This window comes from Pelophylax lessonae, assembly GCF_965119305.1.
Source record: "Pelophylax lessonae genome assembly, chromosome: 11".
Classification (NCBI taxonomy): Eukaryota; Metazoa; Chordata; class Amphibia; order Anura; family Ranidae; genus Pelophylax; species Pelophylax lessonae.
The window spans coordinates 131,745,038-131,762,650 of record NC_138778.1 but is presented as its reverse complement, the minus strand read 5'-3'; the positions used below and the strand labels follow the sequence as shown (position 1 = coordinate 131,762,650).

The 17,613-nt window shown below is 47.7% G+C and overlaps 1 protein-coding gene across 1 annotated transcript in view; it reads right to left on the bottom strand.

Moving 5' to 3' along the window:
• Positions 1-17,613, bottom strand: part of FDXR (ferredoxin reductase) — a 203,787-nt gene that overhangs the window by 172,012 nt on the left and 14,162 nt on the right. Inside the window, exon 2 of the mRNA XM_082271385.1 lies at positions 16,613-16,710. Within this exon, the coding sequence (XP_082127511.1) occupies positions 16,613-16,710 (98 nt within the window). The remainder of the gene's footprint in view (positions 1-16,612; positions 16,711-17,613) is intronic.

Genomic DNA, 17,613 nt, shown 5'->3' with positions numbered 1-17,613 from the left:
TCAAAACTTGCGTCCATGGTGATCTTTAGGGGTTGCTCTTAACCCCAGAGTCACCCTTCCCTCAGATTTTGGGGAACTGTCCACCATTTTAGGGATATTACTTGCGGGGAGAGCGTAGTTTTTTTGTCTAGGGACTCTTGTTTCTTGTTCCAAGAGAGCAGGTGGAAAAATTGGAGGTCTCGTGAGTGCAATTGGGCCCACTCTACAGCTGGGATACAAGCTGTCATCAGACCGAAAATCCTCATGATCTGTCTCCTGGAACACCGAGGATAAGAACAGACATTTTCCACCACCGAGACCACTTTTTCCACCTTTTCCTCTGGGAGAAAAAGCTTCTTTACTCTGGAATCTATCTTGTACCCCAGATATATTTGAACCTGTGCTGGTTCTATTGAGGATTTCTCCACATTTATCAGCCACCCTACCGTCTGTAGGACTGACATCACTTTTTGGGTGTCTGCCATGGCCTGTTTTGCTGATCTTGCAAAGATCAACATATCGTCCAGATAAGGGATCAAACTAGGCCCTGAAGATGAAGATGGCCTACTACTTCTGCCAAGATCTTCGTAAAGATCCTTGGACTGGCTGCCAAGCCAAAGGGAAGAGCTCTGAACTGCCAGTGTGCAGTTTCTTCTTCCGTCACTATTGCGAATCTGAGGAATGCTTGATGTCCCGGACAAATTGGGACATGTAGGTAAGCATCCCTTAGATCCAACGTGGTCATTAAGATCTTCTGAAACAGATTTTTTCTGACCGCATAAATGTTCTCCATAGAGAACTTCTTGTATATTAGAAATTTGTTTAATTTTTTGAGGTTTATGACTAGCCGGAATTTTCCTGAGGGTTTTGGCATCACAAATAAGTGGGAGTAAAAGCCTTGGAATACCTGACTTAATGTACAGGTGTAATCCCCCTCTGTTCTGCTAACTCTTGAATACCTTCTAGCAGAGCTTTCTTCTTTTGTTCTACTTTTGAGGGATATGGCATTGTCATTTCTGTCACCGGCTGAGAGGAAAACTCCAGTCGGTAACCTTCCCGGACGATCTGGAGAATATAGGGGCTGGTTGAGATGTTTTCCCTGGCGTCACTTGGTCTCTTTAGGATTGGGTCCAGGTTTAAGGAACAGCAAGTTAGCTCCTCGTTTTCCCTTTGCCGGACCACCTCTCCTGGCTTGTCCCCTGAAAGGCCTTTGTTGGTTTCTATCTTGGAAGTTCCGAAAGGAATACCTCCCCAACTTGTCCTTCCTCTTAGTGGGGAATTTTTTCCCCTTCTCTGAGGATCTGGATAAAACATCATCCAGCCCAGAGCCAAACAAAAAATACCCTTCAAAAAGGTAATGCGCAAAGTCTTAGCTTGGAAGATATATCTCCTTCCCATGCTTTGATCCAAACTGCCCTCCTAGCAAAATTCATCAGAGCTGCTGTTCTTGCAGTGGCTAATATTGACTCTACTGCTGAGTCTGCTAAGTAAGACACCGCTTTCCCAATCACAGATAGGGAATCTAGTAAGTCTTGTGATCCCTCCATTGTAGAGATAGGTTTTGACAATTCCTTGATCCAGAAATCTGCATTTCTGGCCATACAGGTATCTGCTAGAGCTGTAGTCATATTATAGGAGTTAGAAGCCCAAGCCTTTTTTAGTAAGGATTCGATCTTGCGATCCATGACATCCTTAATGTGACCAGCATTTTCAAAGGACAAATCTGACCTCTTTGATAGCTGGGCCACAGGAGGATCTAGTTTAGGATTTTTTATAAACTCCTCCAATTCCTGTTCCTCAAAGGGATACCTTCTTTTCCAGTTTTTTGGTCTGGATAAGGCATTCATAGGAAATTTCCATTCCTGGTGAATCATGTCTTTTAAAGACTGGTGGATGGGAATTGCTCTGTACTGGGCTCTTCCCAAGCCCTTGTACACTTTATCCTTAATGGAAGACTCTTTAACCGGAGTTGGGATCCCTTCAGTGGCATGCACCACTTTAAGGAGACCCTCCATACATTCTAAAGGAAAAAGACTTGTTTCTTTTGAAACTATCCCTTTCCTTCTCACTGTCTGACTCCTTGTCTGAACTGGACGGAGATCTAATGTGACTGGTGCCTTCCCCTGGATCCTCCTCCCTAACTTGTGATGAGGGAATGGTTTGTGATCCTGACAAGAGAGAAGAGGGTCCTCTTGACCACCCACTATCCTGGGAGGATAAGCTATCCCTGGATACTTCCTCTGTCTGTGTTGGGTCTGAGGGATAGCTGCTGTAGTCCTAAATGACTGAATAGTAGCTAACATCTCATCCTGCATTGATTTAAGGAAATCTTTCATTAAAACAGATGCTTCTTGCCCTGCCAATTTATTAATACATGTATGGCACAAAGGCTTTAAGTAAGACCTCAACAACTTATCCCCACAGTTACCACACTTTCTAGTCATGCTAGTGCTAGTGTTAGATGGGGGTCTGGCAGGGGCCTCCTGTGCAGCTGGAAGACCCGGTCCTACAGCCACCTGCACTGCCGCTTTCTCCTCTGTGGGAAGTGCGTCGTTCGAGTCTCTTTGGGGTGTTTCAGCCCCTTCGTAGCCGGAGATTCTGCCATGAGTGCTCGTAGACCCGGTGTCTCCTCCACCTCGAGCTTCCTTCTGGGTATCGATCGCTCCTCCTCTTCCGACTGGAACTTCCGGTCTTCACAGCGAGGCTTGAAGCACGCTCTTTGGTGGGAAATTCGAAATTCTTACCGTCCAGCAATAGAGGAGCAATGGAGGAGACCCTTCCTGCAGAGACAACAGGACTTCAGGTATGGAGGGACCTTCAGGTATGGAGGGACCTTCTTCTTAAGGTAACCGACTACCTGGCATGTTTGGCGACCTGCAAGTTCCTGTTCCCAGGACACAGATAGGGAGGAACCTCTCATAGGCTGTCCGTACCTGTCTTACAGGGGTACCTATCAGACACTGATGTGCCTTTAGGTCAGAGAAAAAAAAAACAAACGTTCCGGTGTAAGGTTGGAAACACAACTGAACTGAAGCTCAAGGATGGGTGGGACCTTTTGTAATGTTCTGGTACCTTTGGGTACCCTAATTACTCTTTCATAAGTGTATGCGCCCCACCATTCTCTTTTGGTAAGGTGCGCATACACCTTTAAGACTGATGCTGTCATCACTGAGCGCCGCACTGGATGGCTATTTAGATCGCCGGCTCTCACTCACATGTGTTCGTTCAAACTGCTTTGTGCCTTGATGCTAACCTGTCTTGAAGCTCACATGCTTGCAAGCATACCTCGCTGTCGGAACCACGCTGCGCTGATCCCTGTATCCCGCTACCGGATCATCCGCTCTTGCCGAACCTCTCCTCTGCTACATTGCTATTAGTGATAAGTACCCCATAGGGGAAACCTCTATAACCTTTATACTAAAGCTTACACTATCTAGCTCTGCATACTAAGGACTATTACTACATCTGCATTATCTAAGATTGCTAGCTCTTGAGCCTACTACCACCTGTTCTTGCACTGGGTTGATCTCTCTTGCATGTCCACCTGCTACTCTGTCATCTACTACCATACATGATTGGATTGCTAAACCTATCTTCATCCCATCTGCTACTATCTTACTTTCAAGAACATTTCCTTTCAAGTGTCTGTCATCTACCATCTCTACCCAACCTGTCTCTTCAGCCTATCATCACTGTGTTACTATATACATAAGTCACTCTAGGAAACATCTTATTCAGTGTGTGTATTTACTGGCTGAATTGAGATCATCCACACATGAGTCATTGAGAGTTGGGAATGGTGTCTCAGCGTTTCTCTACATGACTACTGAAGTGGAATATTTCTGCAGCTGAAAATCCACATCATACATAAAAACGCAGGAGTGTTACACCTTTTTAACAGCTGCAAATTAGTTGGGTTTCCTGTAGGGTGGAGCCACAATCTCTCATATTTAGGCCGTCCTGGAAGGGTGAGGATTTTTGACTTACCGTAAAATCCTTTTCTCTGAAGTTCATTGAGAGACGCAGCTTCGTATATTCTTGAGCATTGGGTTATGCTGCCCCCTACAGGAGTAGGACACTAGGCAGGAAAAAGCTTCACCACACCTATGGGCCAGTCCCTGCAGGTATAACCCCACACACTCGGCTATAGCTCTCTTTTGTTGCAAGCAGTGTTTTAGTATTTCACTTATAAATAGAGGGGTAGATGCTGTGTCTGTCAATGAACTTCAGAGAAAATGATTTTACGGTAAGTCAAAAATCCAGTTTTCTCTATCGTTCATTGACAGACGCAGCTTCACATCTTCTTGACCATTGGGACGTCCCAAAGCAGTATTTGAATGAGGGGGTGGGAAAAAAAAAAAAAAAACCCAATTTCCCAAGGCTAAATGTAGACAAACAGGTAACGTGGAGCTCAATACAAAAAAAAAAAAAAAAAAAAAAAAAAAAAAACATACACCCTCAAAGAGAAAAAAAAATTCTCTTTAGACAGCAGCCTGCAAAACCTTGCTGCCAAAAGAGGCATCTAAAGATGCAAACACGTCTACTTTGTAGAATTTTGTGAAGATGTGCGCCGACGACCAAGTCGCCGCCTTGCAAACTTGCATCACTGACGCCTGATGACGAAAAGCCCAGGGAGCGCTCAGCGCCCTGGTAGAGTGCGCCTTCACAGGGAAAGGAGAAATCTGACCCTTCAGCGAATAAGCCTGAACTATTGTCTGTCTGATTCCTCTAGATATGGACGCAGCCTATCCTTTACGAGATTCTTCAGTAAGGACAAATAGATTTTCTGAACTACTCAGTAGCCGCCAGGTAGACTCTAATTGCACGCAATGCAATTTCCTTGGAATGCTTGGGCTTAGGACAAAAGTGAAGGTAGTGCAAGGTCTTCATTCAAATGAAAATCAGAAACCACCTTAGGAAGAAAAGACTGATTAGGTCGGAGGACCACTTTATCTCTGTGGACCACCAGATAGGGTGAGCGGCAGGACAATGCCACCAACTCAGATACTCTGCGGGCAGAAGTAATAGCCACCAAAAGGCAACCTTCTGAGACAAGGTAAGCAGGGGAATCTCCCCAATATTCTCAAACTGAGGTTTTGAAGAACAGACAGTACCAAATTCAGATCCCACAGAGGTAGCAGGGATTGCCTCGGGGGAGCCAAGTGGCGAACCCCCTGAATAAAAAGTGTGAATCAGGGCATGCGTAGCTAAAGGGCGTTGGAAAAACACAGCCAAAGCCGACACTTGGTCTTTGATAGTGCCCAAGGCCAACCGCTGTGCAACACCTTTTTGAAGAAAAGCCAAAACCCTAGCCACCGAGAACAAGCAAGAGTGCACCTTCAAAGATTCACACCATGAAATATATGATTTCCACGTACGATGATAGATCTTCCTGGAAGTAGACTTCCTGGCTTAGCAGTGTAGGAATCACCGAATCAGAAAGACCTCTATCCTTCAATACCTGGCTTTCAACAGCCAGGCCGTTAAAGCCTGCGACTGTAAAGCAGGATGGAAGATTGGTCCTTGAGACAGCAGATCTTCCCTGAGAGGGAGTCTCCAGGGAGCATCGGCGACCAACCTTATCAGGTCTGCGTACCAAGACCGGCAAGGCCATGCTGGGGCCAGCAGAATGACCGGAATCTCTTCCACTTCTATCCTGTGAAGAAGCCTCGGTAGAAGTTTGAGCAGAGGGAATGCATAAATCAGCCGATACTAACTCCAAGGAGCCACCAGCGCGTCTGTGGCATTGGCCAGAGAATCCAGAGACCTGGCTATGAACCTCTGAACCTTCTTGAGTCGAGAAGCAAACAGATCAACGTCGGGTGTCCCCCCACCTGACACAGGAGATGAAACATCTCCAGGTGCAGGGACCACTCCTCCTGAGCCAACACTAGATGACTCAGGTAGTCCACACCTGGAATAACAGCAGCAGTTTGAGAGAGGAATGCCTACAGGGACCCCAAAAACATTACCATCAAACCGGTCTGGAAGTTACAGGAACGTTCCTTGCTGAAGATAGATACGATCTAGCACAGAAAAAGAAAAGCACCTGGGTCATGCCTAGAGCCTTAAGTGTCTCCCCTTGCTGTCCAGCGATCGTGGACTACAAGAAAATGGCCGCCCCATGCATTCCTATAGGGAACATGACCGCTCATGCATTGTAAACGAGAAAACTTTTTACATTAAGGCAGAGCAAAAGTCTAAAGCAAAATGGCGGCCCCTACAGCTCGCCATGCGGTCTCGAGGACCCCCACGGGGATCATCATACCAGAGGCATCAGAGGGTCCCCAGGAAGAGACCCCATCAGGACAGACGCCCCCCTGCAGAACCGCCGCAGCGGCCGCAATATAATCCCCCCCCCCCATGAGCTGTGAACCTGCTACAGAGGGGGCAACAGCTAAGGGAGACCAGGGGATCCGAGGGATACCCGAGGGTCAGACCATTCTATGGAGGGGGCCCATGTCCATGTCCTCGGTGAGACGGTCCACTCGCAGGCTCGTTCCCATCCATCGGGGCTCTGGTGTGGCGAGGCCTAGTGCTGGACTCTAACCTGCTCACACTCGCTGGCCAGGCTCAGAGACCTTAAGGATCTAGAATATCCAGTCCTAAACCCAGCCGGCTGTTGCTTGTAGTTACAAAAAATAGACAGCGAAGACCAAAGTCCCAACAGGGAACTAGGTCCTACTCCTAAACTAGGCAGAAACAAACAGAGCTATAGCAGAGTGTGTGGGGATATGCCTGCAGGGACTGTCCCATAGGCGTGGTGAAGCTTTTTCCTGCCTAGTGTCCTACTCCTGTAGGGGACAGCATAACCCAATGGTCAAGAAGATATGAAGCTGCATCTGTCAATGAACGATAGAGAAATAAGAGAAATAAGGTCACCATCCTTCTGGATTTGGCAGACAGAATCGGATCGGACAGCGGCAGGTGTCAGCCGACATGTCACCACTGACATCCGACGCTCCATAGGAGTGAATAGAGGGTCCAATCAGGTCCACTGAAAAACTGACAGGTAAACCTGATCGGAAAGCTCTTGTGAAAGGACCCATAGGCTAGGTTTACACCTGTGCAGCGGTGCTCTGTGTGTTGTGCAGCTTATCCAATTCAATAGGCTGCCCCACCCGAAGAAAAGTTGGGAAAGAAGTCCTCGACTCTTTTTAAAATTGATCCACAAGGAACACCATAATGCTGCTGGCTTTGCTGATGTGTGGGATGAGCCATTAAGAATTGCAACCCCCCCTGCACATCTAATAAAAAGCAGTGGGTTTCTTTTACATGTCTGGAACATGCATGATTGTGTGCTCAGTCCCAACACACAATAATGTGAACCTAGCCCTACACTGGCAATGGACATATGGAATGCCTGCTCCTATTATCAAACCACGCACCTGGGGAGAAATCAAGGCAAGTGGTAAGACAAAAGGGAACACTTCATGTTATTATACAGAATGTATGCTGTTAAAGCAATATTATTTCTAAAGGTTTCACATGCATTTACACTATGTACCAATATTCTTCGCTCTTCTGGGTCACAGAGGCTAAGTGCTATTGGAATCATGCATGGGACGACCTCAGAGGGGTATAGGATTGCCAATGTTTTCTTCATCTAAAAATGCTAACTGGCTGGCAGTTAAACTATTCCTCTGAAAGGCATCAGTAACATGGATGCAGATCAGGAGTTCAGACTTCACTTGCTGCATGCTTGCACCAAGTCAGAGACTCAAAGTACCAAAGTTAGAATGCAATCAATGGTAGGGCCTGTATTTCTTTACTTTGACTAATTAAAAAAGCATTGAGTGTACAATGTAAGCCCAAAAAGCATATGTCATGTGTTCCCTACAGTTGCTCACGTGAATGGAGACTGTAAACAGAAGTAGCATGCTTCATTCAAACACTCTGTGGCCAAAAGTTTGTGGACATGTGACCATCACACACCTATATGAGCTTGTTGGTAAAACCATTCCAAATCAATGGGCATTAAAACTAAGTCCTTCCCTCACACCCCCTTCGAGACATAAGAAGATTTTGGAGTTTCTGTGGAACTTTCTGCCCATTCAGCCAAAAGGGCATCTGTGAGGTCAGGTACTGACAGGACAGAAGCCTGTCCCCCTCTATGCCTACATGGCTTCTATTGTGGTGCTCCAATTTAGGCCCCTTTCAAACTTGTGCAACTTGTCCTGCATTTGGAGACTGCAAAGTCACATGATGAGTTGAACTCATGCTTTCCAATGAGTACCGTTCATATCTGTCGTACTTCAGGTTGCAACAACTTCAAAAGCAGGGCCGTCTTTAACGCAGGTAAAAAGGGGCAGCTGCCCAGGGCCCTGTCATTATTTGGGGGGCCCAAAGCAGTTGTCCCTTGCCCACGCTTGCCAAATGTCATGGATTTCATTAAGCTGCCTGTTCCGCCGTGCTCTTGTCCCCGGCTGCATTCAGGAAAGCAGAGCCACGGTTGGGACAGCTTGCAGCCATTTCACTCGTTGCTACACGTTTGCTGCCCACTGTTCACACATTTCCGCACCCTGTACCTCCCCCTACCTTGCTCACTCATCAGTAGTGTCCCTGCCGCCTCTCTCCTGCAGGACTAAGGACCATCCCCGAGGTGGAGCCTCCAGGCTTCTGCTGCTTGAGTGGGCGGGATTAGCCTGGGCTCCGAAATCGTGCCCGCCTGGAATCAGGTGTTCTGACAGCAGCTGAGCAGAGGGTGCACAACGAGTGTGTCTGGAGGTAAAGTCATCTAGCAGTTCAGAATGGATTTGTTTGCAGGCACCTCTAGGCTGAGTTACTGCAGCTTAGCATCCAAGTGCTGCCTGTTAGCTGAAAAATTGGAAGATGGCTACACTGCTACTAGGTTTTTACTGTCTTCTGGTGTGGGGTGTGTCCTCCCGACCCTGTTATGTGCCCTCCCGACCCCCATAGTGTGTGCCCTCAGGACCCCCTGATATGTGCCCTTCCAACCCCCATAGTGTGTGCCCTCAGGACCCCCTGATATGTGCCCTCCCGACCCCCATAGTGTGTGCCCTCAGGACCCCCTGATATGTGCCCTCCCAATCCCCATAATGTGTGCCCTCAGGACCTCCTGATATGTGCCCCCCGACCCCCATAGTGTGTGCCATCAGGACCCCCCGATATGTGCTCTCCCAAGTTCCCAACCCCCCTGGTATGTGCCCTAATGACCACCATTCTGTGCCCTCCCGACCCCCCTGGTATGTGCCCTCCTGACCCCCTGGTGTGTGCCCTCCTGATCCCCATGGTGTGTGCCCTCCTGATCCCCATGGTGTGTGCCCTCCTGATCCCCATGGTGTGTGCCCCCCTGACCCCCATAGCGTGTGCCCTCAGGACACCCTGATATGTGCTCTCCCAACCTCACTAGTATGTGCCCTCCTGACCCCCCTTACTAAGCCTTATGGTCCCCCTTGTTTTCTGCCCTCCTGATCCCCATGTTGTGTGCGCTTCTGACTTCTGTACTGTGTCCTCCCGACCCCCTGGTATGTGTCCTCCTGACTCCTGTGATGTGTGCCCTTCTGATCCCCATACTGTGCCCTCCCGAACCCCCTTGTATGTGCCCTCCAGACCCTCTTACTGTGCCCTTTCGGTCACTCTGGTATGTGCCCTCCTGCCCCCCCCCGTACGGTGCCTCCCTGACCCCCCGGTGTGTCCTCCGACCCCCATACTGTGCCTTCCTGATCGCCTGGTGTGTGCCCTCCCACCCACCATACTGTGCCCTCCTGACCCCCTGTACTTTGCCCTCACTCCCTGCACTGTGCCCTGTGCTCTCCTGACCCCCTTTTACTGTGCCATGCTGACCCCCCCCCCCCATACTCTTGACCCCATGTCCTCTGCCCTTGTGATGCCCACTCCTCTGCCTTATTAATCCCTGTACACGGTCCTACCTTCGAATGACCCCGGTACACTGCTCTACATCCCACTGACCCCTGTGCACTGTCCTTTTGCCCCTTGTCCTCTGCCCCTACTGACCCCCTATCCCCTGTACACTGCCCTACATCCTAATAACCTCAGTGCACTGTCCTACATACTGCTGACCCCTGTTCACTACCCTATATCCTACTGACCCATGTACAAAGCCCTACATCCTACTGACCCCTGTACACTGCCCTACATCCTACTGACCCCTGTACACTGCCCTACATTCTACTGACCCCTGTACACTGCCCTACATCCTACTGACCCCTGTACACTGCCCTACATCCTACTGACCCCTGTACACTGCCCTACATATTACTGACCCCTGTACACTGCCCTACATACTAATGACCCCTGTACACTGCCCTACATACTAATGACCTCTGTGCATTGCAATATATCCTACTATCCTGTGTATTGTGTATATTGCTCTACATCCTACTGACCTCTGTACACTGCCCTACATCCTACTGATCTCTGCACCCTGCCCTACATACCAAGGACCTCTGTACACTCCTCTACATACTAATGACCTCTGTACACTGCCCTACACACTACTGACCTCTGTACACTGCTCTGCATACTATTGACCTTGTACACGAATACAAATTACATGAATGTTTCCCTGTCTGTAGACGTGATAACTTTTGCTCAAACCTTTCAAAATACGATTTGGATTTTTATTACCAAAAATAGTAGCAGAATACAAATTGGTCCAAATTTTTTTTGGGGAATGTTATATAGCAGAAAGTGAAAAATATATTTTTTTTTTTCCAGAATTGTCACTCTTTTTTTGTTTATAGCGTGAAAAATAAAAAAATCACACAGGTGATCAAATACCACCAAAAGAAAGCTCTATTTGTGGGAAAAAAAGATCAATTTTTTTTTTTTTTTGGGGGGGGGGGGGGGTACAGCCTCGCACGACCGCTCAATTGTCTGTTAAAGTAACAGTGTTGAATCCCAAAAAATGGCCTGGTCATTAAGGGGGGAAATCTTCCGGTCCAGAAGTGGTAATTTACAGGTTTTTTTTTTTAGGAGCTCCATGAAGGGGCTTTGGTGAAACATCAGGGGTCTAAACAGGGGGAATCTGCGCCACACAGGGTGATTAGGGTGTGCCCAGGCACACCCTGTGCGCACACCCATGACTTTTCTATTTAAATCTTTTATGTACACAGTAGTATTGGGTATATTAGAGTGCTGCTGTATTTATTGATGACTGATTAGCACTGAGCTCAGTTTACTTTACAACCTATAGCAACCAATCAGTTAGCAGTAAGGATGTGCAGTAACCTCTAGCAACCAATGGGTGAGCGGTAAGAATGTGCAGTAACTAGAGTTGAGCGGACACCTAGAGTTGACCCGGACTTTTTACGAACTTGACCCGGATACCGAACCCCATTGAAGTCAATGGGGACCCGAACTTTCAGGCACTAAAATGGCTCTAAAAAAAACAATGGAAAGGGCTAGAGTGCTACAAATGGCAGCAAAATGTAGAGCATGGCAAGTGTCCTGCAAACAAATGTGGATAGGTAAATAACTTAAAACAAAAAAAACAGAAAATTAAAACAATTTTCATCTGTGAAGGACGAGGCCCATATGGAGTAGGAGGGAGGTTGAGGTGGCGGTGTAGGTGGAAGCCACGGTGGAGGGGGGACGAGGTAGCCAACACTGCTTTTTTTAGTCAATTTAAATTAGGGTACACCCCAAAAAAGATCAAAAATATAACAATGGCTGGGTAAGGCCGGTATCCATCTCTATTCTGCACAAGGTACGGAAAAGTCCTGTGGGATCCATGCCTGGTTAATTTTAATGAATGCAAGCTTGTCCACATTGTCTCTGAACAGGCGGCAGCGCTTGTCTGTGATAACGCCCCCAGCCGTGCTAAATACCCATTCAGATAATACACTGGCTGCAGGGCACGCCAGCACCTCCAAGGCGTAAAGGGCAAGCTCAGGCCATGTGCCCAATTTGGAGACCCAGAAGTTGAAGGGGGCAGACCCGTCATTCACTACATGTTGGCGTGTGCACACATACTGCTCCACCATGTTGGTGAAATGCTGCCTCCTGCTAAGACGTTCCATATGAGCTGCTGTTTGTTGTGGCGTGCTGACAAAGCTTTTCCACATTTCGGCCATGCTAACCCTGCCTTCTGAGGTGCTGGCGGTGCCCTGGCGACCTCTTCTTCCTCCTCCTCCTCCGCCTTGGCCTTGTGCTTCCACTGTGGCCCCGCTGTCAGGTGGGAATGCCAGCAGCATCGCGTCTACCAGCGTGCGCTTGTACTCGCGCATCTTGCGATCACGCTCCAGTGAGTGAATTAAGGACGGTACATTGTCCTTGTAACGGGGATCCAGCAGCGTGGCCACCCAGTAATCAGCACAAGTTAGAATGTGGGCAACTCGGGGGTCGTTGTGGAGACACTGCAGCATGTAAATCGCTCATGTGTGCCAGGCTGCCCAGGGGCAACGAAAGGCTGTCCTCTGTGGGAGGTGTATCGTCGGTGTCCTCTGTATCCCCCCAGCCACGCACCAGTGATGGCCATGAGCTGGCCTGGGTGCCACCCTGCTGTGAACATGGTTTCATCTCCTCCTCCATCTCCTCCTCCTCATCCTCCAGAACCGTGCCCCTGCTGGACAATTGTGTCCCTGGCGTTTGTGGGTGCAGGAACCCACCCTCGGAACTACTTGTGAATGACTGCCCTGAAAGCCTTGGAAATTATCCCTCTTCCTCCTCCTCCTGTGCCACATCCTCTTCCATCATCGCCCGAATCGTTTTTTGAAGGAGGCATAGAAGTGGGATAGTTAAGCTGACAACGGCGTCATCGGCACTGGCCATGTTGGTGGAATACTCAAAACAGCGCAACAAGGCACACAGGTCTCGCATGGAGGCCCAGTTATTGGTGGTGAAGTGGTGCTGTTCCGCAGAGCGACTCACGCGTGCGTGCTGCAGCTAAAAACTCCAGTCTTTCCAGCATGTGCAAGGTGGAGTTCCCCCTTGTGGGCACGTCACATATGAGGCGGTGAGCGGGAAGGCCGAAGTTACGCTGCAGCGCTGACAGGCGAGCAGCAGCAGGGTGAGAACGCCGAAAGTGCGCACAGACGGCCTGCACTTTCTGCAGCAGCTCTGACATATCAGGGTAATTTTTAAAGGAACCTCTGCACCACCAAATTCAGCACATGCGCCAGGCAAGGGATGTGCGTCAAACCGGCTAGGCCCAGAGCTGCTATGAGATTTCGCCCGTTATCGCACACCACCAGGCCGGGCTTGAGGCTCGCTGGCAGCAACCACTCATCGGTCTGCTGTTTCATGCTCCTCCACAACTACTGCGCGGTGTGTGGTTTTTTCCCCCAAACAGGCAAGTTTTAAAACTGCCTGCTGTCATTTACCCCTGGCTGTGCTGAAGTTGGTGGTGAAGGTGTTACGCTGACCGGATGAGGAGGCGGTAGAGGATGAGGAAGCGGAGTAGGAGGCAAACTGAAGCGCCCTGCAATCGGAATGACAGCATTTCAAAGGCCAAGAATTTTGAAATGCTGGCATTCAGGGCCAGGGATCGCGGGTGGGTAGGGGGGTACTTCCTCTTCCTCTCAAGTGTTTGGGAGATGGAAAGCTGAACGCTTCCACGGGACATTGTGGAGATGGTTGGTGACCCAGGTGGTGGTGTTGCTGACAGATCCTCTGTTTGCGGGGTGGCAGGTGCCGGTATCACTACAGAGGTGGATGAAGAGGCAGAGACTGCAGCAGAAGAGGAAGCAGGAGGAGCCAGAGACCTTTCTTGGTTTTGAAGGAGTCTACTCCACTGCAGCTTGTGCTTTGCACTTAGATGCCTGATCATGCAGGTTGTGCTCAGGTTGAGAAGGTTTATGCCTCGCTTCAGGCTCTGATTGCACAGCGTGCAAACCACTCGTGTCCTGTCATCAGCACATTGTCTGAAGAACTTCCACGCTAGAGAACTCCTTTGACCTGGCTTTGGTGCGCTCGGTCCCTTGCTGCGTTGGGCAGTAGCAGGCATAGTGTCTAGGGCGCGGCCACTCCGCTTCTGCACCCTGCTCCCTCTTCTGCTGTGCTGGTGGCTCTGTGCGACCACCGCCTCTTCCTCCAAACTACTCAGGTCACCTGCATGACCTTCATTCCATGTGGGGTGCAGGACCTTATCGTCCTCCACATCATCTTCCACCCAGTCTTCACCCCTGCCCTCCTTGTCGGTCTCCACAATTCTGAGTGCTGCAGCAGTTGGCACCTGCGTTTCGTCATCATCGGAGACGTGCTGCGATGGTCCTTCCATGTACTCATCTTGAGAAATAAGTGGTTGGGCATCGCTGCACTCAATCTCTTCCACTTCTGGGGCAGGGCTAGGTGGATGGCCCTGGGAAACCCTGCTGACAGAGTCATCAAAAAGAAGAAGAGACTGCTTGCCTGATTTGCAAGGGGGTGAGGTGAAAGACGGTTGGACATCTACTGCAGGTGCCAACTCGGACCTTTCTGCAGTAGACTGGGTGGGAGACAATGTGAAGGAACTGGGAGGCACTGTCAGCAACCCAATCTACTATCGCCTGTACTTGTTCTTGCCTCAACACTTGTAGAGGCGCATGATGCCCTACCAAAAACTGCTGCAGGTTCTGTCGCCTACTCACACTTGAGGAAGGTGTTTCACTTGTGCGTGTAGCTGGCACAGATCGACCATGTCCTCTCCTTGCAACAGGAGCTCTACCAGCAGCACCACGACCCAGGCCACGGCCCCTATTTGACGTTCTTCTCATATTTCTGTAATTTATGATCTTGCCCTAGAAAAGGTGTTTATTGAATAGCGGAACAAATCAACAACACTATCCCACGGGTGTATCTCACAGTCAAATATGCAAACTATGCCGCAATTTAATTTTTTTTACCCCAAAAGGGTGTATATTGAATAGCGGAATAGAAAAAAGTATATAAAATGGTGTATCTCACACGTACAAACACAGACTAGGCCCCGATTACAATTTTTTGTACCCTAAAGGGAGGATGAGGAAGAGGAGTAGGAGGACTTTGGGACAGGAGGCAAACTGAAGCGCTCTGCAATCCTCGGCGGTGGAAGGAGATACGCCAAACAAATTTAAAAGGTGTATCTCACACGTACCGGTACAGACTATGCCGCAATTTAATTTTTTTCACCCCAAAAGGGTGTATATTGAATAGCGGAATAGAAAAAAAGTATATAAAACGGTGTATCTCACACATACAAACTCCCCTTTAAATTTGTAATTGTTAAATAGCAGATTAGAACAGCACTGTGTGTAAAGGCTGTATGTCACAGTAACGTATGAATGAAAAAATTAATAATTATTTTTCACTTTAATTGGTGATTTTTCAATAGCAGATGTGAACACAGCAGTGTCTTATGTTTTATGTCACGGTCAGCAGCAGGCTATGAAAGGAAAAAAAAAAAAAAAAAATTCCCCTTTAAATTTGTCATTTTTAAATAGCAGATTAGAACAGCACTGTGTAGTAAAATATAGCTGAACGCTGCACACAACAGACTGATAAAAATATTTTTTTTTCTCCCTCCTCCTCAGTGGGCTCAAGTGAGGACAAAAAGATCGTTCACTGCACCACCCCCCACACAGCAAAATCGATGTAGATCGCTAACGGACGATTGTTCTGTCCTGTGTCTCCTAATCTCTCCCTGCCTACTCTCTCCAGCCTGTCCCTAAAATGCTTTTCTATCTTTCCCTGCCTACATTCCGACCTGTCCCTACATTATTTTCAGCCACAATGTTTTTTTTTTCCTGTCTCTGTCCCTAATCAGCAGCAGCCAGCACCTTTGTGTGTGCTCTCTCCCTACACTAGAACAGACTGATGCACACCGCGCTGTGTCTCGAGCTTATAAAGACCTGGGTCACATGCTTCAGCTGGCCAATCACAGCCATGCCATTAGTAGGCATGGCTGTGATGGCTACTATGGCACACCAGTTAAACGCTTGTTGATTGGCTGTTGAAACCGCGTCATTAAAAGCGCGCCATTACATACAAAACAGGAAATAAAATTACCGAACACGGATTTTAAACCCGAATATACAGTAAAGTTTTCGGGTCCATGTCTGGGTAACAAAAATCCAGTTATCCAGTACGGACGCGCAAATAATACAGTCCGTGTTCGCTCAACACTAGCAGTAACCTCTAGCAACCAATCAGTGAGCAGTAAGGATGTGCAGTAACATCTAGCAACCAATCAGTGACTGTGGACCAGTTCTTTATGGTAAATAAGTAACATTTTTTGAGATAAGTCTATGTGCAGGTTTATTTGTTTTTTTGGGATGTTGGGGTGGAGAGCGAAATTGCATGGGGGGGGGGGGCTCAAGAAAATTTTTGCCCATGGTCCAATCAATATTAAAGACGGCCCTGCTTCAAAGTAGTCCCTGCACGACTTTGATGCTTTTTTAGGTCCATAGATATAGACATAGCTACAAGTCCAGTCAAAATCGCGACAAAAAAGTTGCGGCTAAATTGCGCGGCTTTTAGGTCGCACAGGTGTGAAAGGGGCCTTAATTGTCGCCAGACTCCCAGTGAGGTTTGGCTACATTGTGCCCTCAAAAGCTACATCTATTAATTATGCTGTGACGGGAGATTTGCACATCACAAGCCATGATGTGTACTCCTAAATTGCATTGCTTAGGTAAAATAATTTCAATACAAAAATAACTGAAATAGAAAAGTATAAGCAGTTCATTTTTACCTTTAACAGGTGCTGAGCTGTGTAAAATCCAGCAGGACCACTGCCAACAATGCAGATCTGTAGAGGGTGTGCAGCTGAGGTCAGTGTTCTCTGCAGACCTTTATGTAATGAGAAGAAAATATACATTACTCCTAACACTGGTAAACTAAAAAGAACTCAATCATTTATGTCCATTGAACGATTTATCGGTCATTACATGATTGCACGATCGTTTGCTCTCACGGCCAAGTGTTTGTTTTTCAAAAATGAATTTGAACGATTTTTTGTATAGTGTATGGCCAGCATTAGACTCAAACCCCATCCTCTAATAAAGAATACAAAAAGTAATTATACTGAATGGTACCTGCCAGATGGGAAAGCCACAGCACACATGTCCACAAAATGATACTTATTCTTAAAAAAAAAAAAAAGTCAGAAGGCATTTGAAGCCTTTCAACATCTCCCATTTAAGTCTATTGTAACGCTTCGCAAATGCTCTGGTAGGCAGTTTCAGCGTGGGAAATTACGACTACTGTAGTGGATTTCCTGTAATGGAATAGGCATTTGTGGAGCAGCTTTAACACGCCTTAACGTTCATCAAATGCTTTAAAACTGCCCATAGGGTGTTTAAGGAGCATTTTTAACTCGTCATGAACACTTGTAAAATGCCAGTCTAATGTCCATACTAAAGCTCATTAACGCCAGTCTAACGCCCATACTAACACTATAGGAGCATTTGTTAACCACTTAAGACCCGGAAGATTTTACCCCCTTCCTGACCAGGGTCTTTTTTGCGATTCGGCACTGCATGACTTTAACGGAAAATTGCGCGGTCGTGCGACGCTGTACCTAAAATAATTTGACGTCCTCTTTTTCCCCACAAACAGAGCTTTCTTTTGGTGGTATTTGATCACCTGTGCGATTTTTACTTTTTGCGCTATAAACAAAAAAAGGAGCGACAATTTTGCAAAAATAACAATATTTTTCACATTTTTTTTATATGAAATTCCCCCCCAAAAAAA